This window comes from Triticum urartu, chromosome 5A, assembly GCF_056163025.1.
Source record: "Triticum urartu cultivar PI428250 chromosome 5A, HENAU_Tu73, whole genome shotgun sequence".
Classification (NCBI taxonomy): domain Eukaryota; kingdom Viridiplantae; phylum Streptophyta; class Magnoliopsida; order Poales; family Poaceae; genus Triticum; species Triticum urartu.
Window position 1 is genome coordinate 309960964 of NC_141877.1, and position 25759 is coordinate 309986722.

The 25759-nt window shown below is 53.7% G+C and overlaps 2 protein-coding genes across 2 annotated transcripts; both read right to left on the reverse strand.

Moving 5' to 3' along the window:
• Positions 1 to 3442: 3442 nt before the first annotated feature.
• Positions 3443 to 4054, reverse strand: LOC147971186 (uncharacterized). The gene has a single exon (XM_087523858.1). It carries the CDS (start codon positions 4052 to 4054, stop codon positions 3443 to 3445), a length of 612 nt encoding a protein of 203 aa, XP_087379984.1.
• A 1674-nt stretch (positions 4055 to 5728) lies between these two features.
• On the reverse strand, positions 5729 to 9447 carry LOC147971187 (uncharacterized). The gene is made up of 3 exons (XM_087523859.1): positions 9424 to 9447; positions 7713 to 8857; positions 5729 to 5942 (listed from the first exon to the last, which is right to left on the reverse strand). Exons 1-3 carry the CDS (start codon positions 9445 to 9447, stop codon positions 5729 to 5731), a joined length of 1383 nt encoding a protein of 460 aa, XP_087379985.1.
• Positions 9448 to 25759: the final 16312 nt, after the last annotated feature.

Here is a 25759-nt window from a genome sequence, read left to right on the forward strand (position 1 = left end):
CCTTAATGGGGCGCCTCCTTCGAGGGAGTGGACTGGCCGGCTACTGGGAATCGGCCATACCCCAGGCCGACTGGGGGTGGCCCGGCCGCCTTCGGGTGTCTCCATGATGGATGGGACCCGCCACCCACGGGTCGTACTAACGGCTCGCCGTGGGTGACATCATGGTCAATATGGCAATAGTGCCGGACCGAACGGGTGATGGCCGCCCGTATGGCGTACTGTGGCCAGGCGTGCTCCGGGATTCGGGGGTGGCAGGTTTCGCTGTAGCCATGCCCCGTCTCATCACCGTTATGTGGGTGCAGATTTTGAGGGCACGATCTGGGCCGCCTGCTGAGGGGGGGGTGGCTTCTTGGAGTCGGCCTTCTTGTGGCCGGCTTCGTGGAGCCGGCCCTCTCGGGGCTTTCTTCTTGGAGATTTTTAGGCCTAGGCCGCCTTCGCACAGCCGGCCTGAGGGGTAGTCGGCCGGAGGAAGGCGACCCCATGTCTTGGAAGCTTGAAGGCTCGATTGGCCTATAATTTTTCTGAAGTGCCAGGGGGAGCCGGCTAGGCTACCCATGGTCATTTACTCCGTCAGTAGTCCCCGAAGCTGGTTGGGCTCCAAGGCAGAAAAAGGAGTCGAGAAGCTCAAACAGTTTCATGTCTTGAGGAGCCGGAGCCGGCTTTGATTAGGTGCGCCGTCTTCTGGAGGGCGTCGAAGTTCGTGGGCGGGAACCAAGCGGCGTGCGAGTTAGGTTGCGGGCTGACCGCGCGCCGCTCGCGCGCCACGTGGCACCCAGTGGCTGGACGGGCCTGCCAGCCCACGCGCGCGACGGGACGCCACCATAGTCCGGGGCCCGCCACTATCGGGCCACGGCCCACGCTCGATCTTCTGTTGCCCGGGCGGACCGCGCACCTCCCTGCGGCGGTTGCCACATGCCGTGGAAGCGCAACAAGCGCAGGACGTGGGGGGGTGGGGGGTGGGCGCAGTTAATCCCACGTTCCCCCATGCCTCGGCTCCTCGGCTTCGCCGTACGAGGCTATAAGTAGGGGGGAGGAGGGGGAGCGGCAAACGCTCGCACGCTCGCCCTCGCCCCGCCCCTTCCGTTTCTTCTTCTCTGTCGCCACAACTCCCCGCCGCCGCCCGGCTCTTCTGCCAACCTCCTTGGCTCGCCATTGCTTTGCCGCGGCAGGGTCGCGTGTCTCTTCGTCGCCGCATCTTTCTCGTCGCCGCGCCATTCTCATGGCACTGTCGAGCTCCTGGGACGGCTCCAATGTCCACGACGACCATGTCGACTTTCTCCGCCGGACGCGGCGGCTGCCGGGCGCGGACTACGTGCGGGTCCGTCTCGCGCCAGAGAGGGAGATCTCGTCGGCACCGGAAGAGGATGAGCGGGTAATCTTCCGCTCACATTGCCTGCGCGTCTTTGGCCTGCCGGCGAGCGGGTTCTTCCGCTCCTTCCTCGAATTCTATCATCTCCAGCCGCATCACCTCACTCCCAACGCGGTGATGCTGCTGTCGGCCTTCGTCACCCTGTGCGAGGGTTTTCTTGGCGTCCTCCCCACCCTTGAACTGTGGGGAGAGTTCTTCCAGTGCAAGCTTGGCACTGTTGTTGCGGGCGTGCCCGCCCCATGCGGCACCTTCATCGCCGTGCGGAGGACGGGCGATAACAACCCATTTCCGTCCATCCTGCTGATCCAGTCGGTGAAGCTCTGGCAGAAGTCTTACTTCTACGTGAAGAATATCGCTCCGCAAGGCGACTTCGTCAACCTGCCGGCTTACGTAGCCGGCCCGCCGGCTGGGAGGCAGCCTTCATGGTCCTTGTGGTCCAGGTCGCTGTCTCTGGGCAGGGCCGCTCCGGGTGATGATCCAGTCGGAGGGTCTGTCCGGGGCCGACCTGGTGGCCGCCTTCATGGAGCGCCGGGTGTTTCCGCTCCAGGGCCGACCTCACATGATCGGCCAGATGAGTGGCCGCTTCGACCCATGTCGGCTAAGCACCAAGGAGATGCCTCACACCGAGGTGTCTTATATGGTGAATTATATTTCCAACTGTAAACTCACCGAGGAGTGGCAGTATGGCAAGGAGCCATACTCTCGCGCCAATCCTCCGCCCGTGGTACACTACTTGTCTGACTGCAGGTGGAACTTCAGATATAACTTGAGGCGGCGAGTCCCCGGGCCGACTGGTCGAACCTGGTGCCGGACGAAGAAAGCAAGTGTAGTAACATAATCGTATGCGTGATACTTATCATTCATAGATAAAAGAGGGTAGTCCCCGAGCGCTCCTCGGGGCACCCCTTGTCTCGTACTTAGTACAAAAGGTAGCGTGCTACGTGTTGTTTTTTAACTATAAAATCTTCGGAGGAGATTGGCGTTCCACGGTCGTTCCGACTCCTTGCCGGAATCATCTCTCTTGCGTGCCTTCGGCTTCTGCGCGTCGATTAGGTAGTAGGAGTCGTTGCCTAAAGCTCTGCTGATGATGAAGGTGCCCTCCCAAGGGGCCGAGAGTTTGTGCTGGCCGGCTGTTCGCTGGATCAGTCGGAGCACAAGATCGCCCTCTTGGAAAGATCTTGGCTTGACCTTCCGGCTGTGGTAGCGGCGCAGACCCTGCTGATAGATGGCAGACCGACTAAGGGCTAACAAACGGCCTTCTTCCAGCAGGTCAACGCCGTCTTCTCGTGCTTCCTTGGCTTCCGCCTCTGTGTACATGGTGACTCGAGGCGAGTCGAACTCGATGTCAGTTGGGATGACAGCCTCGGCACCATATACAAGGAAGAAAGGGGTGAAGCCGGTTGACTTGTTTGGGGTAGTGCGCAAACTCCAGAGGACGGCCGGCAGCTCGTTGAGCCAATAGCCGGCCGAACGCTCCAGTGGCACGACCAGTCGGGGCTTGATGCCGGAGAGGATGAGGCCGTTTGCTCGCTCGACCTGGCCCTTTGACTGCGGGTGGGCAACGGATGCTAGGTCCAGCCGGATGCCGTGTGTTGTGCAGAAACGTGCCAGTGCTCCCTTTGCAAAGTTTGTGCCGTTGTCGGTGATGATGCTATGCGGCATGCCATACCAGGTTGTAATATCTGCGATGAAAGTAACGGCAGTCGGCCCATTCAGCTTCTTGATTAGCTTTGCCTCAATCCACTTGGTAAATTTGTCCACAGCGACGAGCAGATGTGTCATGCCGCCGCGTGCTGTCTTGAAAGGGCCCACCATGTCCAGCCCCCAGACGGCAAAGGGCCAGGTGAGGGGGATGGTCTTGAGTGCAGAAGCCGGCAGGTGTTGCTTGGAGCTGAAAACTTGGCACCCTTTGCAGTGTTTGACTAGTTCCTTGGCATCTTCCAAAACAGTCGGCCAGAAGAATCCATGGCGAAAAGCTTTGGCGACGAGTGATCTTGAGGCTGCGTGGTGGCCGCATTCCCCTTGGTGGATGTCCCTGAGGATTGCTATGCCCTTCTCTGGTTCGACGCAGTGCTAGAAGACTCTAGTGACGCTATGCCTAACAAGCTCTCGGCTGACTATTGTGTAAGCTCCGGCTCGGCATTGAACCTGCCTTGCCGAGATCTCGTTGGTTGGCAGCTCTCTGTTTACTAAGAAGTTGAGGATGGGCTGAACCCATGATGGAGCTGTGACTTCTTCTATTGTCAGGACTGCCACTGTGATAGGGGCGGGTGGGCTGGGTGGTGAAGAGTTGGAGTCGGAGTCTGCCACCGCCTGATGTGTTGATGCAGTCCCCGGGCCGGCTGCAGTAGCCCCCGGGCCGAGTTCCGAATTCCCCGGGCCGGGTGCGACTATGGCAGTCCCCGAGCCGCCTGTTGGAGTCCCCGCGCCGCCTGCTTGGTTTCCCAAGTCGGATCCGACTGCGTCGGGGTCAGGCGACATGAAGATGGAATCAGATTCTGGAGACGACTTGATAGACGGCTTGAGGAGGTGGTGGAGAGAAACGCCGGCTGGTATAGCTTGCTGGGTGGATCCTACTCGTGCCAGGGCATCTGGTTGCATGTTGTCAGCACGTGGTACATGAAGGAACTCACATCCTTCAAAGTATCCACTGATTTGCTGGACGAGGAAACGATAGCTCGCCATGTTTGCGTCCTTGGCGTCCCAGTCGCCAGATGACTGTTGGACCACCAAATCTGAGTCGCCATAGCACAGGATCCGGCGGATGCCGAGCTCTTTGGCTAGCCGGAGCCCGTGTATGAGCGCCTCGTACTCGGCCACATTGTTGGAGGCGGCAAAATGAATTTGTAATGTATACTTGAGCTTGTCGCCCTTGGGAGAGGTGAGGACGATGCCGGCTCCCAAGCCGGTGTGCATCTTGGACCCATCGAAGTGCATCCGCCAGTGAGTGGAGTCGGGGGCCGGTGGCAGGTATTGGGTTTCGGCCCGATCGACGAGGAAGTCGACCAGTGCCTGGGACTTAATAGCGGTGCGGGGCTGGTAGAAGATCGCGTAGGGGGCCAGCTCAATGGCCCATTTGGCCACCCGGCCGGATGCATCCCGGTTGCCTATGATCTCGGCGAGCGGGGTAGTACACACGACCGTGATGGGGTGCTCTTGAAAATAGGGCTTGAGCTTCTTGGCAGCGAAGTACACACCATAGCACATCTTCTGGTAGTGTGGGTAGTTCTGCTTCGAGGTGGATAAGACTTCGCTTAAATAATACACCAGCCTCTGGACCAGCTGAGCCCGGCCTTCTTCTGGGCACTGGACTATGATGACTGTGCTGACCACTCGGCTAGTAGCGGCAATGTAAAGGAGCATGGGCTCCTTTTCAGCCGGTGTGGTCAGCATCTTCTATAGCTCATGGAAGGCTTGGTCCGCCTGGTCGTTCCACTCGAAATGAGTGGACTTCTTCATGAGTCGGTAGAGGGGGAGGGCTTTCTCTTCGAGCCGGCTGATGAAGCGGTTCAGGGAAGCCAAGCATTCGGTAAGCTTCTGGACGTCTCGTATCTTGGTGGGAACCTCCATTCTCTCTATGGCTTTGATCTTCATCGGGTTGCATTTGATGCCGCGTTCAGAGACCAGAAAGCCTAGAAGCTGGCCGGCTGGTACTCCGAACACGCATTTCTCGGGGTTGAGCTTGATTTGAAATCAGCGCAAGTTTTCAAATGTCTCTCTGAGGTCTTCCATCAAGGTGCCATGCTTCTCCGTCTTCACCACAATATCGTCTACATAGACGTGGGCATTTCTGCCGAGTTGCTTGAGGAGGCACTTCTGCATGCAATGCTGAAAGGTGGCACCGGCATTTCTCAAGCCAAATGTCATAGTTAGGTAGCAGAAGGCTCCGAAGGGTGTGATGAAGGCGGTCTTCAAGCGGTCAGCTGGATCCAACTTTATCTGGTGGTAGCCTGAGTAAGCATCCAAGAAGCTCAACAGCTCGCATCCGGCTGTGGAGTCTATCACTTGGTCAATCCTTGGCAGGGTGAAAGGATCTTTGGGGCAAGCCTTGTTGAGGCTAGTGTAGTCTATACACATGCGCCACTTGTTATTTTTCTTCAGCACGAGGACTGGGTTGGCGAGCCACTGTGAGAAGAAAACTTCCATAATGAAGCCGGCTGCCAGAAGCCGGGCTATTTCTTCTCCTACAATCCTTCTCTTCTCTTCCGATAGTCGGCGGAGGGGTTGTTTGACTGGTTTTGCACCTTCTCGGACGTGTAGCTTGTGCTCGGCGAATTCCTTCGGCACACCCGGCATGTCCTTGGGGGACCATGCGAAAATGTCCCGATTCTCACGGAGGAAATCGGGGAGCTCGCCCTCCTATTTGGGAGCAAGGTTTGCCCCGATGGTGGCAAATCTTTCTGGGTGATCCGGGTCCAGAGGTACCCTCTTTGTTTCTTTGGCCGGCGGAAAAGAACCTTGGGCATCACACTCCTTGGGGCCGGGGGACAGGGCTGACTGCTTGTCGGCCATGGCCACGACTCGGCCCAGTATCTTCTTCTCCTCAGCAATTACAAGGGACTCGGCCAGCCGGCTGCTGGCAGCCGCACACTCAGAGGATTTCTTGTAGTCTCCGGCTATGGTGATGATGCCCTTGGAACTTGGTATCTTCATCTGGAGGTAGGCATAATGGGGTATAGCCATGAACTTGGCCAGGGCAGGTCGGCCAAGCAACGCGTGGTAAGGGCTCTCTAGATCCGCCACTTCAAACCACACCGCCTCTCGGTGGAAATGATCCTTGTCCCCGAAGAGGACGTCTATCTTGATCTTGCCGATTGGGGAGCAGGACAGGCCGAGAACAATGCCATGGAACACGGTCCGACTGGGCATGAGCTGCTTCGTTTTGATGCTTAGCTTCTCCATGGTGTCACGGTATAGTATGTTGATACTGCTCCCACCATCTATCAGCACGCGGGAGAAACGGGCGGCTCGCCTTTCTGTAGCGAGGGTGGCATCCATAACCAATGCGTAAGAGCCGAGAGACGGCATCACCTCTGGGTGATCTGTCCGGCTCCAGCTAATAGGCCTTTTTGACCAGTGCATGAACTCTGGGTTGTTGGTGGTGACTGCGTTGACTTCTTGGTGTTGTCGGCGCCGGCTACGCCGATCTTCTGGCTGGCTCGTGAAGACGACATAGGCGGCATGCTCGTCGGGGTACTCGTCTTGAACTGCCCCGACCGCTGGTCGAGCAGCCGGCTGCAGAGGAGCCGAAGGCGGCTGACCAGCAGGCAGAGGTGGCGCCATCCCCTCACCCTTGGAGATCCGTGTGAGCCAGTGGCATTTTTGGGTTGTGTGGTTTGAAGGCTTTGCGCCGCTGTGAAACTTGCAGGGGGCATCAAGTGCTTGCTCGTAGGAGAAAGCCGGCTGCCAAGCCGGCCTGCCGCCCTTCTGCTTCTTGGGTGCGGGCCGCCTTTCGGGCTGTTCGTCTTCGACTATGGCCACCTGCCGACTGGTGGAAGGCGGCAGGAGAGCCTTGCGCTTGTGGTCGTTCTGGTACGGGCGTCGGCTGGACTCCCCAGCCGGCGTCTTGGGACTTGGAGCGAGCACCTTCCCGGAGGCGTCTACTCGAAGCTCGGTCTTCATTGAGGAATCGGCCGTGGCGTATTTATCAGCTATGATCAGCAGCTCGTCAAGCGTAGTTGGCTCGTCACAGAGGAGTCGATGCTTGAGGAGGGTGTCTTCTCGGCACCCGGCGGTGAAGTACTCTATAGCTTGAACCTCGTGCACTCCCTCGCAGGAATTGCGGAGCTCGGCCCAACGCGTGAGGTAGTCACGAGTCGATTTGTTGGGCCCTTGGACACACAAGGAGAGCTGTCGGGGCTTGGGAGCCCGCTTGTAGGTGCTGGTGAAGTTACGGATGAAGGCTTCAGTGAAGTCTAGCCAGCTGTTGACGCTGTAAGGCTTGAGGCTATTGAGCCAGGTGCGCGCCGTGCCTTGGAGCATGAGGGGCACATATTTTATGGCAACACGCCTGTTGCCGTTCGCGATGCTAACCGCGGTGGAGTAGTCGATCAACCAATCTTCTGGCTTCACGGAGCCGTTGTACTTGGGCGTGTCTCTTGGGAGCGAGAACCCTTTGGGGACAGGCTCATCGCGGATGCGGGGGCTGAAGCAAGGCGGGGCGACATCATCTTCTTCTTCCAGGACCAGGGATCGCGCAAGGCGGTCGATCCGGTGGCGGGCATCATTCTCGCCGACTCCTTCGCGGGGTCCCAGCCGGCCGCTGAGAGTCGGATGCGTGACAGGCGGCGGGGTAGGGTATCTCTCTCCACGAGGCGGAGGGGGAGGGGGGTTGCCCCGCCACTCCACGGCTTGACGGCGGCCCTCTGCATCACGCTCGATGGAGATTCGAGTCTGGCTGCGGCTGGCAGCCGACTCCTTTTCTTTTCTCACGCGGGTGTTGCCCGCGGTCGGTGTTCGGGATGTCGCGCCGTGCTCTCGGCGTGGGGGAGGACTCTTGGCGCGGATGCCGGCTTCATGCCGCTCTGTGGCCGCGTCGATAAGTTGCTGGATGCGTCTGGTCATGTAGGGGAGCTCATCAGCCCCCAGCCCATTCAATTTGTCCGCGGCCGCCTGGGCGGCACGCAGGTTCTCGAGAGGCGTGGCATAGACTGGGCGATCTGCTCCTAGCATGTCGGCGATAGCCGTGCCGTGTTTCTTGATGATGTCGACGCGACTCGGCTCGTCGGGAGGCGGCGTGCCGAAGGCGGCACGGTCGACCTCGCGCTGGTGAGCCTCGGTGAGGCGTCTCATGGTGGCTAGCTTTTGGCCCTCCGCAACAAGGGCGAGGCAGCGTGCCTCCAATGTCTTGGCGTCCGCGTCGGCCGGAACGGGGGCAGACAAGTCGTGCAGCGCCGTCTGCAGGGCGTCGTGGGCGTTTTCGCCTGAGGCGGCGCCGCGGCTGATGACCAGTACCTCGGTGATGGCACTGCCGCTGCTGTCGGCTCGAGGAAGAGGGTCGTTGATGATTACCACGTTGGTGGGGAAGGCATCAAGGGATGCCGTGTCGGAGTCGACAAGCATCGGGTCGGTGGAGCCAACCGACTCCAAGTCCGCGGCAAGCTCGCCGGAGACGTGGAGTTGGTCGAGGAGACTGATGAGGTGGCTCTCGGGGTAGTCTGTGCCCGCGTCGGATGCGGGCTCGTCGGAGATGTGAGCCTTGCCAAGAAGATCGGCGAGGCAGCTCGTCACGCAGGCGTCGGCGACGTCTTGTAGCGCCTCGAGGCAAGCGCCATCGGGCGAGCCGGGCTGGCTACGCACGTTGGGAAGGAAGAGGGTTCCCGTCCAGAGCAGGTCTCCGGACGACGGTGCACCTGGCCCCACGGTGGGCGCCAAATGTCGGGTGGTTGGTGCGACATATGCCAAAGGATGGCTTATCATTGTGGGAGCCAATAAAACATCGCCGGTGCCTGGAAACGGGATAAGGCGAAGACATGCACGCCGGCGAATCTTACCCAGCTTCAGGGCTCTCCGTGGAGATAACACCCCTAATGCTGCTCTGCGGGGTCTCCGCATGATCACTAGCTCGACGGGTAGCTACAGGATGCTCCTTGAGCTGTTCGGTGAAAGGATGAAGGAGGGCAAGGACAGCCCGCTCCTCTTCTCCTTGTGGTGTCTAAAACTATCGAAAGAGTCCTCTCCCTGCATGGGTGCCCTGGGGGGTTTATATAGGCCTACCCCCCAGGGGTACAATGGTAATCCGACTGGGTGTGGGCCCTAGCCATCTGTGTCTATGCCCACCGGCTTCTTCGCCGACTGGTGGGCCCCGCCGGCTGCCGGTCCTTTGGTCGACAGGTCGGCCCCACCGCTCGGGGGCTCTAGCGGGGGCTGGTTACTGTGGCCCCATCCTTAGTGGCGAGGGCTTCGTCTTGGTAAGCATGGCTACAGTGCCACCGCCGGGCGGCTTGTCACTATAGCCTTACCTCGTCTTATCTCCTTAATGGGGCGCCTCCTTCGAGGGAGTGGACTGGCCGGCTACTGGGAATCGGTCGTACCCCAGGCCGACTGGGGGTGGCCCGGCCGCCTTCGGGTGTCTCCATGAAGGATGGGACCCACTGCCCACGGGTCGTACTGACGACTCGCCGTGGGTGACATCATGGTCAATATGGCAACAGTGCCGCACCGAACGGGTGATGGCCGCCCGTACGGCGTACTGTGGCCAAGCGTGCTCCGGGATTCGGGGGTGGCGGGTTTCGCTGTAGCCACGCCCCGTCTCATCGCCGTTATGTGGGTGCAGATTTCGAGGGCACGATCTGGGCCGCTTGTTGAGGGGGGGGGGCGCTTCTTGGAGTCGGCCTTCTTGTGGCTGGCTTCGTGGAGCCGGCCCTCTCGGGGCTTTCTTCTTGGAGATTTTTAGGCCTAGGCCGCCTTCGCACAGCCGGCCCGAGGGGCAGTCGGCCGGAGGAAGGCGGCCCCATGTCTTGGAAGCTTGAAGGCTCGATCGGCCTATAATTTTTCTGAAGTGTCAGAGGGAGCCGGCTAGGCTACCCATGGTCATTTACTCCGTCAAAGTTCAAAATGGATCAATCAAAGAAAGGGTTCTTGCTTATGTTACAGGGTGTGAAGTTCAATTAGACTCAATGCCTGACCACTGCAGAAGATAGAGAGAAAATGAAAGTCATTCCCTATGCCTCAGCCATAGGTTCTACCATGTATACAATGCTGTGTACCAGACCTGATGTGTGCCTTGCTATAAGTTTAGCAGGGAGGTACCAAAGTAATCCAGGAGTGGATCACTGGACAGCGGTCAAGAACATCCTGAAATACCTGAAAAGGACTAAGAATATGTTTCTCGTTTATGGAGGTGACAAAGAGCTTGTCGTAAATGTTTACGTCGATGCAAGTTTTGACACTGATCCGGATGACTCTAAGTCAGAAACCGGATATGTATTTTTATTGAATGGTGGAGCTGTCAGTTGGTGCAGTTCCAAGTAGAGCGTCGTGGCGGGATCTACATGTGAAGCAGAGTAAATAGCTACTTTCGAAGCAGCAAATGAAGGAGTCCATATGAAGGAGTTCATATCCGATCTAGGTGTAATACCTAGTGCATCGGGTCCAATGAAAATCTTTTGTGACAATACTGGAGCAATTGCCTTGGCGAAGGAATCCAGATTTCACAAGAGAACCAAGCACATCAAGAGACGCTTCAATTCCATCCGCAATCAAGTCAAGGAGGGAGACATAGAGATTTGGAAGATACATACGAATCTGAATGTTGCAGACCCGTTGACTAAGCCTCTTCCACGAGCAAAACATGATCAGCACCAAGACTCCATGGGTGTTAGAATCATTACTATATAATCTAGATTATTAACTCTAGTGCAAGTGGGAGACTAAAGGAAATATGCCCTAGAGGCAATAATAAAGTTGTTATTTATATTTCCTTATATCATGATAAATGTTTATTATTCATGCTAGAATTGTATTAACCGGAAACTTAGTACATGTGTGAATACATAGACAAAACAGAGTGTCCCTAGTATGCCTCTACTTGACTAGCTCGTTAATCAAAGATGGTTAAGTTTCCTGACCGTAGACATGTGTTGTCATTTGATGAACGAGATCACATCATTAGAGAATGATGTGATGGACAAGACCCATCCATTAGCTTAGCATTATGATCATTTAGTTTTATTGCTATTGCTTTCTTCATGACTTATACATATTCCTCTGACTATGAGATCGTGCAACTCCTGAATACCGGAGGAACACCTTGTGTGCTATCAAACGTCACAACGTAACTGGGTGATTATAAAGATCCTCTACAGGTGTCTCCAAAGGTGTTTGTTGAGTTGGCATAGATCAAGATTAGGATTTATCACTCCGTATATCGGAGAGGTATCTCTGGGCCCTCTCGGTAATGCACATCACTATAAGCCTTGCAAGCAATGTGACTAATGAGTTAGTTGTGGGATGATGCATTACGGAACGAGTCAAGAGACTTGCCGGTAACGAGATTGAACTAGCTATGAGGATACCACGATCGAATCTCGGGCAAGTAACATACCGATGACAAAGGGAATGACGTATGTTGTTATGTGGTTTGACCAATAAATATCTTCATAGAATATGTAGGAACCAATATGAGCATACAGGTTCCGCTATTGTTTATTGACTGGAGATGTGTCTCGGTCATGTCTACATAGTTCTCGAACCTGTAGGGTCCGCACGCTTAACGTTTGATGACGATTTGTATTATGAGTTATGTGTTTTGGTGAACGAAGTTTGTTCAGCGTCCCGGATGAGATCACGGACATGACGAGGAGTCTCGAAATGGTTGGGAGGTAAAGATTCATATATTGAAAGGTTATATACGGACATCGGAATGGTTCCGAAGAGGTTTGAGGATTTTTCGGAGTACCGGGAGGTTACCGGAACCCCCCGGGAAAGTTAATGGGCCTAATGGGCCATAGTGGAGGAGAGGAGGCAGGCCACGGGAGGTGGCGCGCACCCCCTTACCCAATCCGAATTGGACAAGGGGAGGAGGCATGCCCCCCTTTCCTTCTCCTTCTCCCTCCTTTCCCCTTTCACCCTCTCTGTTGGAAGGAAGGGGGGCCGAATCCTACTAGGAACGAAGTCCTAGTAGGACTCCCCCTCATGGAGCGCCACCCCTTGCCAGCCACCTCATCCCCCCTCCTTTATATACGGGGGTGGGGGGCACCCCAAAGGCACACCAAGAAATCTCTTAGCCGTGTACGGTGCCCCCTTCCATAGTTTACTCCTCCGGTCATAGCGTCGTAGTGCTTAGGCGAAGCCCTGCGTGGATCACGTCACCATCACCACGCCGTCGTGCTATCGTAAATCTCCCTCGACCCTATACTTGATCAAGAGCTCGAGGGGCGTCATTGAGCTGAACGTGTGTTGAACACGGAGGTGCCGTACGTTCGGTACTTGGATCGGTTGGATCATGAAGACGTTCGACTACATCAACCGCGTTAACCTAACGCTCCCACTTTCGGTCTACTAGGGGGAGGGGGGAATCCTACCAGGAGTGGAGTCCTAGTAGGACTCCCCCCTTGGCGCGCCTCCTCCTGGCCAGCCACCTCCTCCCCCTCTCCTTTTTATACGGGGGCGGGGGGCACCCCAGAGGCACATCAATTGTTCTCTTAGCCGTGTGTGGTGCCCCCTGCACAGTTTACTCCTCCGGTCATAGCGTCGTAGTGCTTAGGCGAGGGTACGTGGACACACTCTCCTCCTCTCGTTGCTATGCATCTCCTAGATAGACCTTGCGTGATCGTAGGAAATTTTTGAAATTGCATGCTACGTTCCCCAACAACCAAATGTTTTTCTTGATATATTACATAACCCTTCAGTCAAGCTACCATCAGAGGAGGGTCTTGCAATTCTTGACCTGGAGGCACAGTTGGTTGCGGCTCTTCATGCTATTCCTGATTGGACAGTTCCTTATTTGTCTTTTATGACCCAGGGAGAGTTACCTGATACGTCTCCAATGTATCTATAATTTCTGATTGTTCCATGCTATTATATTGTCAACCTTGGATGTTTTATATGCATTTATATGCTATTTTATATGATTTTTGGGACTAACCTATTAACCTAGAGCCCAGTGCTAGTTTCTGTTTTTTTTTGTTGTTTTTGAGTATCGCAGAAAAGGAAAACCAAATGGAGTCCAATTGACCTGAAATTTCATGTAGATCATTTTTGGACCAGATGAAGCCCACGGAGTACCAGAGGTGGGCCAGAAGAGTCCCGAGGCCACCACGAGGGTGGGGGGCGCGCCCTACCCCCCTGGGCGCTCCCCCCTACCTCGTGGCCGCCTCAGGGACCCCCTGAATTGTTCCCGACTCCAACACCTCGTATATAACCCAAAACTTCCAGAAAGAAACCTAGATCGGGAGTTCCACTGCCAGAAGCCTCCGTAGCCACCGAAAACCAATCTAGACCCGTTCTGACACCCTACCGGAGGGGGGAATCCCTCTCCGGTGGCCATCTTCATTATCCCGGTGCTCTCCATGACGAGGAGGGAGTAGTTCACCCTCGGGGCTGAGGGTATGTACCAGTAGCTATGTGTTTGATCTCTCTCTCTCTCTATCTCTCTCTCTCTCGTGTTCTTGACTCGGCATGATCTTGATGTATTGCGAGCTTTGCTATTATAGTTGGATCTTATGATGTTTCTCCCCCTCTACTCTCTTGTAATGGATTGATTTTTCCCTTTGAAGTTATCTTATCGAATTGAGTCTTTAAGGATTTGAGAACACTTGATGTATGTCTTGCATGTGCTTATCTATGGTGACAATGCGAGATCAAGTGATCCACTTGATGTATGTTTTGGTGATCAACTTGCGAGTTCCGTGACCTCGTGAACTTATGCACAAGGGTTGGCACACGTTTTCGTCTTGACTCTCTGGTAGAAACTTTGGGGAACTCTTTGAAGTTCTTTGTGTTGGTTGAATAGATGAATATGGGATTGTGTGATGCATATCGTATAATCATACCCACGGATACTTGAGGTGACATTGGAGTATCTAGGTGACATTAGGGTTTTGGTTGATTTGTGTCTTAAGGTGTTATTCTAGTACGAACTCTTGAATAGATCGATCAGAAAGAATAACTTTGAGGTGGTTTCGTACCCTACCATAATCTCTTCGTTTGTTCTCCGCTATTAGTGACTTTGAAGTGACTCTTTGTTGAATGTTGAGGGATAGTTATATGATCCAATTATGTTATTATTGTTGAGAGAACTTGCACTAGTGAAAGTATGAACCCCAGGCCTTGTTTCCTAGCATTGCAATACCGTTTACGCTCACTTTTACCACTTGCTACCTTGCTGTTTTTATAATTTCAGATTACAAAACCTATATCTACCATCCATATTGCACTTGTATCACCATCTCTTCGCCGAACTAGTGCACCTATACAATTTACCATTGTATTGGGTGTGTTGGGGACAGAAGAGACTCTTTGTTATTTGGTTGCAGGGTTGCTTGAGAGAGACCATCTTCATCCTACGCCTCCCACAGATTGATAAACCTTAGGTCATCCACTTGAGGGAAATTTGTTGCTGTCCTACAAACCTCTACACTTAGAGGCCCAACAACGTCTACAATAAGAAGGTTGTGTAGTAGACATCATTACCTGAGGATGAAACTTTGGCCACGCAAATAACTCGGCGGTATAAGTCAATGACCATTATCAATGGCGAGTTACACTGATGCAGTGTCACAGGTGTGTTCCAGTGTTGTGTTTCTCTTGAAGAGGGCTGTGAGATTCTAAGGGAGATTCATGAAGGAGATTGTGGTTGATATGTCCATTTTGCATCATGCTTTTATATTGATATTTATTGCATTATGGGCTGTTATTACACATTATGTCACAATACTTATGCCTTTTCTCTCTTACTTTACAAGGTTTACATGAAGAGGGAGAATGTCGGCAACTGGAATTCTGGGGTGGAAAAGGAGCAAATATTAGAGAACTATTATGCACAACTCCAAAAGTCGAGAAACTCCACGGAATCCAGTTTTGGAATATATTAAAAATATTGGGCGAAGAAAGCACTAGAGGGGGGCCACCCACTGTCCACGAGGGTGGAGGGCGCGCCCCCTGCCTCGTGGGCCACCTGGAAGCCCCCCGATGCCCATCTTCTGGTATAAGGTGTCTTTTGCCCTAGAAACAATCATAAGGAAGCTTTCTGGATGAAGCACCGCCGTCTCGAGGCGGAACCTTGGCGGAACCAATCTAGGGCTCCGGCGGAGCTGTTCTGCCGAGGAAACATCCCTCCGGGAGGGGGAAATTGTCACCATCATCATCACCATCGATCCTCTCATTGGAAGGGGGTCAATCTCCATCAACATCTTCACCAGCACCTTCTCCTCTCAAACCCTAGTTCATCTCTTGTATCCGGTCTTTGTCTCAAAACCTCAGATTGGTACCTGTGGGTTGCTAGTAGTGTTGATTACTCCTTGTAGTTGATGCTAGTTGGTTTATTCAGTGGAAGATTATATGTTCCTTTATGCACATTAATACCCCTCTAATTATGAACATGAATATGATTTGTGAGTAGTTATGTTTGTTCCTGAGGACATGGGAGAAGTCTTGTTATAAGTAGTCATGTGAATTTGGTATTCGTTCGATATTTTGATGAGATGTATGTTGTCTTTCCTCTAGTGGTGTTATGTGAACGTCGACTACATGCCACTTCACCATTGTTTGGGCCTAGGGGAAGGCATTGGGAAGTAATAAGAAGATGATGGGTTGCTAGAGTGATAGAAGCTTAAACCCTAGTTTATGCGTTGCTTCGTAAGGGGCTGATTTGGATCCATATGTTTCATGCTATGGTTAGGTTTACCTTAATTCTTCTTTCGTAGTTGCGGATGCTTGAAAGGGGGGTTAATCATAAGTGGGATGCTTGTCCAAGGAAGGGCAGTACCCAAGCACCGGTCCACCCACATATCAAATTATCAAAGTAACGGACGTGAATCATATGAGCATGACGAAAACTAGCTTGATGATAATTCCCATGTGTCCACGGGAGCACTTTCCTTTATATAAGAGTTTGTCCAGGCTTGTCCTTTGCTACAAAAAGGATTGGGACACCTTGCTGCACCTTGTCTACTTTTGTTACTTGTTACCCGTTACAAATTACCTTATCACAAAACTATCTGTTACCGATAATTTCAGTGCTTGCAGAGAATACCTTACTGAAAACTGCTTGTCATTTCCTTCTGCTCCTCGTTGGGCTTGACACTCTTACTTATCGAAAGGACTATGATAGATCCCCTATACTTGTGGGTCATCAAGACTCTTTTCTGGTGCCATTACCGGGGAGTGAAGCGCCTTTGGTAGGTGGAATTTGGTAAGGAAAAATTTATATAGTGTGCTGAAATTTACTGTCACTTGTTACTATGGAAAATAATCCTTTGAGGGGCTTGTTTGAGGTATCTTCACACCGAACAGTAGAGCAAAGAGTTGCTCCTCAGCCTACTGAACCTACTGAAAATGTTTACTTTGAAATTCCTTCGGGTATGATAGAGAAACTGCTAGCTGCTAGCTAATCCTTTTACAGGAGATGGAACATTACATCCCGATATGCACCTAATCTATGTGGATGAAGTTTGGGGATTATTTAATATTGCAGGTGTCGGTGTCAAAACCGGCGGATCTCGGGTAGTGGGTCCCGAACTGTGTGCCTAGGCCGGATGGTAACAGGAGGCAGGGAACACGATGTTTTACCCAAGTTCGGGCCCTCTTGATGGAGGTAAAACCCTACGTCCTGCTTGATTAATATTGATGATATGGGTAGTACAAGAGTGGATCTACCACGAGATCAAGGAGGCTAAACCCTAGAAGCTAGCCTATGGTATGATTTTTGCGTATGGAGTTGATTGCCTACGGACTACAACCCTCCGGTTTATATAGACACCGGATAGGGTTAGGGTTACATAGAGTCGGTTACAATGGTAGGAGATCTTGAATATCCGCATCGCCAAGCTTGCCTTCCACGCCAAGGAAAGTCCCATCCGGACACGGGACGAAGTCTTCAATCTTGTATCTTCATAGTCCAGGAGTCCGGCTGAAGGTATAGTCCGGCTACCCGAACACCCCCTAATCCAGGACTCCCTCAGTAGCCCCTGAACCAGGCTTCAATGACGACGAGTCCGGCGCGCAAATTGTCTTCGGCATTGCAAGGCGGGTTCCTCCTCCAAGTCCTTCATAGAAGATTGTAAACACCAAGAGTAGTGTCCGGCTCTGCAAAATAAGCTTCCACATATTGCCATAGAGAGAATAATATTAACACAAATCAAATCTGCTGACGTATTCCGCAGTGCGTCATCACACTACAGCCAAGTCCTTCACTCGAATCGTTTTCACTTTTCCACCTTAGCGTGTTTTTGTGAGGCGGTTTCCTTGGCACGTCTTGTCAAAGCAGAGATCGTGTACCCCCCTTTTACGGGATTCTCATCAATACGGACGTGGGTAACCCAACTGCGCCACTTATCACGGCACTTGGGAGGCAAGCGAGTTTTACTAGGCAGGTGGGGACGCACAACCGCATCCGCCCATATAAGGGGACAAGGATCCACCTTTTTACCTACGCCTTCTTCCTCCTTTGCCTATCCATCTCCTACGCACCCGAGCTCCAGCGCCCAAGCCCACACTTCCCACCTCAACCTTCTCCAGCAATGTCCGAAGCGGGAGGCAAGTGGATGGTCTCCTCCGTCACGGAGGGTAAAGTCAAGAAGCTAAGGAAGGCCGGATACCTGTCCAAGGACATCGCGCACCGACTTCCCGAAGAGGGGAAGCTTCTCCCCACCCCAAAGCCCCATGAGAGGGTAGTATTTCTCCCCCACTTCCTCCGCGGACTGGGTTTTCCACTCCACCCATTTGTCCGGGGGCTCATGTTCTACTACGGCCTGGATTTTCACGATCTGGCTCCGAACTTCATCCTCAACATCTCGGCGTTTATCGTCGTGTGCGAGGCTTTTCTCCGTGTCCGCCCTCATTTCGGCCTCTGGCTCAAGACCTTCAACGTCAAGCCCAAGGTGGTGCGCGGCAGCCAGGTGGAGTGCGGAGGCGCCATGGCGGGCAAGATGGCCAACGTCCTATGGTTCGAGGGCTCTTTCGTGGAGACCCTAAAGGGATGGCAATCTGGGTGGTTTTATATCACCGAGCCGCGCGATCCGAAATGGACCGCAACCCCCGAGTTCCGATCCGGACCCCCACGCGGCTTATGTCCTGGAAAGAGACGGGCCTGTCGTGGGGTGACGAAAAAGAGGTGACCGGATTGCAAACATGCATCCAGTCCCTGGTGAACAAGCCAGTCCGGCTTGTTAATGTAATCCAGGTTATGCTCATCCGCCGGATCCTCCCGTGCCAACAACGGGATTTTAATCTATGGGAGTTCGACCCGGCGCAGCATCAAACCCTCAGCAGGCTCTTCGACACGACGTACAAAGACGCCTGGAAGATGCTATTCAAGGGCGCCGAGGCTCCCACATCCGCTTCCGAGGACTGCGGATACAGCTCGCAGCGTCACGCTAGCGAGGTATGCCATCTACACCTTTTACAGGATGTTAAGCTTTTTTCATAGTTTGACTCTATGCGGGATCTAAACTCCCTTACCTTTGACAGGCTTGGCGGGCGATATCCGGACCGATTAACTGTCCGGCTCCACTGCCCGAAGACCCATCCCCAGCTCTACTAGCGAAGCTGCTGGTTCCGGCGCCTTATGTGGTGCCGGAGAAGAAGGCCAAGAAGAAGAAGACCACGGGGACTCGAAAGAGTGCCCGCAACGTGGTGGTGTCGGACTCGTCATCTGACGAGTCCGAGACGCCCTCCTCCCGTGAAAACGAGGAGGAGGAAGAAGAAAACTCTCCCCCCAGCGGAGGGAGGAGAGAAGAGGAAGGCCGCCCCAACGGGGGAGGCCGAGGGGTCTAGGAAAAGGAAGATCCCTCCGCCGGACTACGCCCCCAATGCCGAAGAGGGCAAAGAGGAGTGGCCAAACAGGGCCAAGCGCCCGGCGAAATCGTAAGTTCGGATATCAGAGTAACTCATGATGTTCCTTTGTTGCACAGCTTTCCTTAATGTCGAATGTAATTATGCAGTCCGCCCCGGGCCAAATTCGATGAATCGTCGGGCGGCTCCCTGGACTCATCGGACGTGAACTCAGTTCCGCCCGCTGTCTCCCCCCGCACTGCCGACGACGCCGAAGTGGCGTCGCGACAAGCTCCGGGGCAGGAGGAGGTGGTCCCGGAGGAGCCGCAAGGCAACCTCCCGGACTCCAGGAGTGAAGGGGATAAGGCTTCCCAGGGCTCTAAGTCCGGCTTTGTGCCAGACAGCGCGCCAGAATCTTCCACAGTTCCGGACCGCAATAGGCGAACTCCTTCCAAGAGGAGCAAGCCTTCTGAGCCGGCGGCCTCCGTCCAACCGGAGGTGCCGGACAATCTGCTGGAGGTGCTTGACGACGCCTCCATCGACGAGGGGCACCGTACTATTATGAGTACGGTGATCCAGAAGGTTCAGTCCGCCAAAGAGCGGACTGACTGAAGCTTGCGCTAGCCTTCTAACAGGCTTCGAGGTAAGTAAAAATATGTAAAAATATTACCGCATAGACAGAAGCCCCTGATGCTCTGTTTGGCGTTCGGAAAGAAAAGCCGAATAGAGGATCTATTAAATTTCGCAGGAGTCTAAAAAAAGAGTCAATATGCGTATGCAGGTGTCGCTGCTATCCACCACCACACTGACTGCGGAGGTGGGTGTCCTGAAGCAGGACCTCGAGCGGACCGAGCAAGAGCTCGGCCTTGCCAAGCGGCGGCTCGAGGAGGAAGAAGGTAAGAAATACCTTACAGAAAAAGTGCCTATAAAAAGGCTTGATTGCAAAAAGAGTAACAGGATTGTACTGCTTATTGTAGGGGCCACGACTGAGGTGGCGACCCTTAAGCAGGCGCTGTCTGAGGCCGAAAAGAAAATGGCCGCGGAGCACACCGAGCGAGACAGACTTGGGGCTCAGGTCGGCGAGGTGCAGCAAGAGCTTCAGGCTCTCATGAAAAAACATGAGAGTTTGGAGCTGGACTCGAAGGTGCAAGCATCCGAGCTTGCAACGGCCCTAGAGGCTGCCAAGTATGCCAAGGCCGAAGCCCAAAAGGCCCTCCAAGAGTTGGAGGAGATGAGGAAGATAGCAGCGGGTAAGGCATTCTTTATGCAAAGCAGAAATATAAAAGTGAACTACCTGTTACTTACCCGAATCTGGAGCTCTCCAGGGGCATTCGTAGATCTTCCCCGCAGCGTATCCGACGCCGCCGCATTCTACGGAGCTAAATAGGGTAGCTCGACGGAGAAGGTGTTTTGGTCTCAGTATTCTGAGGCCGGACACCCTGTGCCCTTGAGCGACCAGCTGAAACAGCTGGTCGAGCTCCACAAGGTGGCCGAGCAGGCCATGAAGGGCTTCATAGTTCGGCTGTGGCCCGGAGAGGCCCTGCCTGGGAGCTATTTCGGGCTGGTGCGGCGGCTGGTGGAGGCTTGTCCGAGGCTTGAGGTCATCAAGCGCTCCGTCTGCATCGAAGGTGCCCGTCGGGCCCTTGCCCGTGCAAAGGTGCACTGGGGTAAGCTGGACGGTGAGAAGCTTGTGAAGGACGGGCCGCCGCCGGGGAAGGAGCATCGCAAACCCGAGAACTACTACAAGGATGTTCTTGCAGGTGCCCACCTTGTGGCGGATGAATGTACCAAGGATGTGATATTTGAATGAACTCACTCGTGTTTATCCTGTGCGCTGAAAACTTGTTCATATGCGCTAAGCAAAGCTTATTGAATTTAAAATATTACTTTCTGTGCGGCCGTTTATCAAAAATTGAGAGATGGCCAGTCGTCGGCTTCTGCCCCCGTGCCACTAGTGCTGGGGTGTTCGGGATAAACCTGAGCGCTCTTTTTCCCATAGTTGGGTCCTTCGAGGGAGGCGCTCAGCACAACGAACCAGGCAATCGGACTATAATGCTTGAACACTCTCACCTAGCCATAGAACTCTATAATTTTAAATTTCGGCGAAGCCCCTAGTTCGGAAGACCGAGTTCGGGGTGCTATCCACGCCTTGGCCGGACAAAGCTAGCTCCTCGCTCGAAGCGGCATAAGCCTTTAGGGACTCGAAAAACCTCTCGAACATCGACCGGTCTCTCGCCACATCATGACAGTCAGTTTTAGCTTTCTCCACTGAGGTGGTTAACCCAGCTGAACCGGGGCACAATCGCAGTGGTTCTCCTAGTGCTACCTTAGCCGACAGAGCGGAACGTAAGGCACCAAAACATAGGAGCCGGGCAAACCCAACTATTGACCTAAATCATGATTCGGAGCCAATGCATATAGTGCTATAAGTTCGGGGTGCCGCACTTGTGAAAGTGTACGGACTTCTCACACCATTATGAGGGGTACTGAAGCCCCTGGCGTGTTTGCTGTACCATGGTGTACGGGTGCAATCATGTCATTTAATAAACATAAATGTGAAAAGAAGATAATGCAAAAAATAGACAAGAAGCTAAGCATTGTTTATAGAGAGGCTATTTATCAACGCCGAACGATACAAATAGTGCGGTAAGCAAAAGATATTGGACTATTCAGTATGTCCTCACCAGGGGCAGGCCGCGGAATTGTATTTAAAATAGGTATACCGCTCATAACAGAGACCACCTGGGAGTTCCATAATGCGGCATGGCTTGTCTGCCTCCCTGGATCTTGCATCGTTTGTGCGGCAGTCGAATTGCCGAACAGGTCGTCCGAAGTATGGAGTCCTGAAAGTAAGAAAAAATTAAAAAAAAAAGAATCCGACAGCCCCTAGTACGTTTTAAGCCGTATTTTGGGCGTGCCGTTATTGTGCCCCTTCCCCCGTGCCCATGGTATTTCAGGGGCGTAGTTATGTACGCGAGGTACTGGTTTCGCTATGTCGCGAAAGCTGGGGTTGGGGCCGCATTGCTACACTTGCTCAGAGTGTGCCAGGCGGTCCTGCTGTGGGTTACTCCGGGCGCGCTTGGCAGTGTCTGGCTTTTTAATGGCCGGACTGGAGAATTGCCTGAGAAGGCTACTTTGTACCTCCGCTGCGAGGGCCGTCGTATGCTCCTCCGTACGAAGGGAGCGTTCGGTGTTTCCGTTGACCGTAATTACTCCTCGAGGGCCTGGCATCTTGAGCTTGAGATATGCGTAGTGCGGCACCGCATTGAACTTTGCGAATGCGGTCCGTCCGAGCAGGGCGTGATAGCCACTGCGAAACGGGACTACATCGAAGATTAACTCTTCGCTTCGGAAATTGTCCGGGGATCTGAAGACCACGTCAAGTGTTACTGAGCCTGTACAGTTGGCTTCTACACCTGGTATAATGCCTTTAAAGGTCGTTCTTGTGGGCTTAATCCTTGAGGGATCTATGCCCATTTTCCACACTGTATCCTGATAAAGCAGGTTCAGGCTACTGCCGCCGTCCATGAGGACTCTTGTGAGATGAAATCCGTCGATGATTGGGTCTAGAACCAATGCGGCGAAGCCGCCATGACGGATGCTAGTGGGATGGTCCCTTCGATCAAAAGTGATCGGGCAGGAGGACCATGGGTTGAACTTTGGGGCGACTGGCTCCATCGCGTATACATCCCGTAGCGCACACTTCCGCTCCCGTTTGGGAATGTGGGTTGCGTATATCATGTTCACCGTCCGCACTTGTGGGGGAAAGCCCTTCTGTCCATTGTTGTTCGGCGGCTTGGGCTCCTCGTCGTCGCTGTGCAGCCCCTTGTCTCTGTTTTCGGCCCTTAACTTGCCTGCCTGCTTGAACACCCAACAATCCCTGTTAGTGTGATTGGCTGGCCTTTCGGGGGTGCCATGTATCTGGCACAAGCGATCGAGTATTTGGTCCAAGCTGGACGGGCCCTGAGTATTCTTTTTGAATGGCTTTTTCCGCTGACCGGATTTATAGCCTTTGAATCCGGCATTGACTGCCGTGTCTTCATTGCTGTTGCTGCTAACGCGGCGTTTTTGCTTATTCCGACGTGTCCTGCCACTTTTGTCCTTGGTATCCGAATTACCAGGGTTCTTTGATAAGTTGTTACTGCGAGCTAGCCAGCTGTCTTCTCCCGCGCAAAAGAGGGTCATGAGTGTCATGAGGGCTGCCATGGATTTCGGCTTTCCTATCCCAGGTGCCGGGCAAGCCACTCGTCGCGGATGTTATGCTTGAAGGCTGCTAGGGCCTCTGCGTCCGGACAGTCGACTATCTAGTTTTTCTTTGTTAGGAACCGTGTCCAGAATTTCTGGCCGATTCCTCTGACTGCTGAATTATGTGGCTTAAGTCGTCGGCATCCGGTGTTCGCATGTAAGTGCCCTGGAAGTTGTCGAGGAATGCGGCTTCCAGGTCCTCCCAAGAACCGATTGAGTCTGCTGGCAAGCTGTTAAGCCAATGCCGGGCCGGTCCTTTAAGTTTGAGCGGGAGGTATTTGATGGCGTGTAGATCATCGCCGCGTGCCATGTGGATGTGAAGGAGATAATCCTCGATCCATACCGCCGGATCTGTTGTGCCATCGTATGATTTGATGTTTACGGGTTTGAAACCCTCTGGGATATTATGATCCATTGCTTCATTCGTGAAGCATAGCGGGTGTGCGGCGCCTCTGTACTGGGCTATATCACGACGCAGCTCGGAAGAGCTATGTCTATTGTGTTCGGCCCAGCCGGATTTGTTGTATCCGGAGTGAAGGTCATTGTCACATGCCGTAGGGCGCCTGCGCGATCCGTAGATCGATCTTGTTTGTCTTGCCTTATCCTCCAGTATGTCTCGCAGGTCGGGCGCATTTTCCCGTGCCTTGGTTGAGCGGCGTCGGGGCATGGCTTGGGTGGAGGGCCGAGAGGCCTCTGTCGCGGCCGCGAGGTGGCCGGTCTGCCATGTCATGCGCTGGTGATGTAGGTGCTTCCTCCTCTGATCGGGGTAGCGGCCTGCACTTCGGGTAACTCTTGGAGGGGCATTCGAGTTCATACTCTTTGGCCGCAAGGACTTCAGTCCATCTGTCAGCTAGCAAATATTGGGCAGCTCTAAGCTGTTGCTGCTTTTTCTTGAGGCTGCTTGCCGTGGCTAAAAGCCTGCGTTTAAAATGCTCTTGTTCGGCGGGGTCTGATGGTATGACGAATTCGTCGTCATCGAGGCTTGCCTCGTCTTCGGAGGGAGGCGTATAGTTATCATCCTCGACCTCTCGGTCTGCCGCTCTCTCATGAGGGCTGGCTTCTCCATCTTCCTGTGCCGAATCTTGCTGAGGTGGGTGTTCTTCGGCGCTATCCGGGGTAGTATTATCTCCCGTGCCGGAATCACCGTTTTTGCTTTGGCGGGATTTAGAGCGGCGCCGCTGACGCCGGCGCTTTGGCTGTTTCTTGGGGGCGTCATCCCCCACTGTTCCATCGCCATCTCCATCTTTTGGAGTATCCACCATATATATGTCATATGACGAGGTGGCCTTTCAGCGCCCTACAGGTGCTGGTTCCTGTTCGTCTCCCACATCGTCATCCATGCCGTCGATGTCTTTGGAGCTGAAGTCAAGCATGTCGGTTAGATCGTCGACAGTGGCTACAAAGTGGGTGGTGGGTGGGCTTTGAGTTTCCTCATCGTCTGTGTCCCATCCTTGCTGACCGTAGTTCGGCCAGGGCTCTCCTGATAAAGAGAGAGACTTAAGAGAATTCAGGATGTCGCAAAAAGGCGAATGCTGAAAGATGTCTACGGCGGTGAACTCCATTATCGGCGCCCAATCGGATTCGATTGGCAGGGGCGCGGGGGGTTCGGAGTCCGGGGAGGAGTCTGGATCCTCGGAGTCACGGGTCGTGCAGAGTGCGGGGCTAGCGTTCGGCTCGATTGCTTTCGGGATCGCAGCCCCCGAGGTGACGTCCAACCGCTCATCCTCGATTGGCGCAATAGGCTCCGAGTTAGGGGTCGGAACTGATGCGTGTGCGGCCTCCAGGACACTGTCCGGGGGCAGAGCTAGATCATGCCCCTCGAGATAGTGCGGCGCGCTTGGCCGTGGCTCGAGCCCGTCGAAGATCAAGTCTCCGCGGATGTCAGCCATGTAGTTTAAGCTTCCAAACCTGACTTGATGGCCAGGGGCGTAGCTTTCGATCTGCTCTAGGTGGCCGAGCGAATTGGCCCGCAGAGCGAAGCCGCCGAAGACGAAGATCTGTCCGGGGAGAAAAGTCTCACCCTGGACCGCATCGTTGTTGATGATCAAAGGAGCCATCGGGCCTAAAGGCGACGACACAGAGGAACTCTCAATGAAAGCACCAACGTCAGTGTCAAAACCGGCGGATCTCGGGTAGTGGGTCCCGAACTGTGTGCCTAGGCCGGATGGTAACAGGAGGCGGGGAACACGATGTTTTACCCAGGTTCGGGCCCTCTTGATGGAGGTAAAACCCTACGTCCTGCTTGATTAATATTGATGATATGGGTAGTACAAGAGTGGATCTACCACAAGATCAAGTAGGCTAAACCCTAGAAGCTAGCCTATGGTATGATTGTTGTGTATGGAGTTGATTGCCTACGGACTACAACCCTCCGGTTTATATAGACACCGGATAGGGTTAGGGTTACATAGAGTCGGTTACAATGGTAGGAGATCTTGAATATCCGCATCGCCAAGCTTGCCTTCCACGCCAAGGAAAGTCCCATTCGGACACGGGACAAAGTCTTCAATCTTGCATCTTCATAGTCCAGGAGTCCGGCTCAAGATATAGTCCGGCTACCCGAACACCCCCTAATCCAGGACTCCCTCAGTAGGTATACCCGAGGATGTTATAAATAAGAAGGTCTTCCCTTTATCTTTGAAGGGAAAGTCATTGACATGGTTTAGGCTATGTGATGATATTGGATCATGGAATTACAACCGATTGAAATTG

Coding starts and splice junctions, on each gene's coding strand:
- LOC147971187 (XM_087523859.1), bottom strand. CDS start 9,447: ATGGAGACACCCGAAGGCGGCCGG. Junction 8,858..9,423: donor AGACACCCGAAGGCGGCCGG/GCCACCCCCAGT, acceptor AAGCTGGGTAAG/ATTCGCCGGCGTGCATGTCT. Junction 5,943..7,712: donor GGCCGCCGTCAAGCCGTGGA/GTGGCGGGGCAA, acceptor GGCTGCCAGCAG/CCGGCTGGCCGAGTCCCTTG.
- LOC147971186 (XM_087523858.1), bottom strand. CDS start 4,054: ATGGCGAGCTATCGTTTCCTCGTCCAGCAAATCAGTGGATACTTTGAA.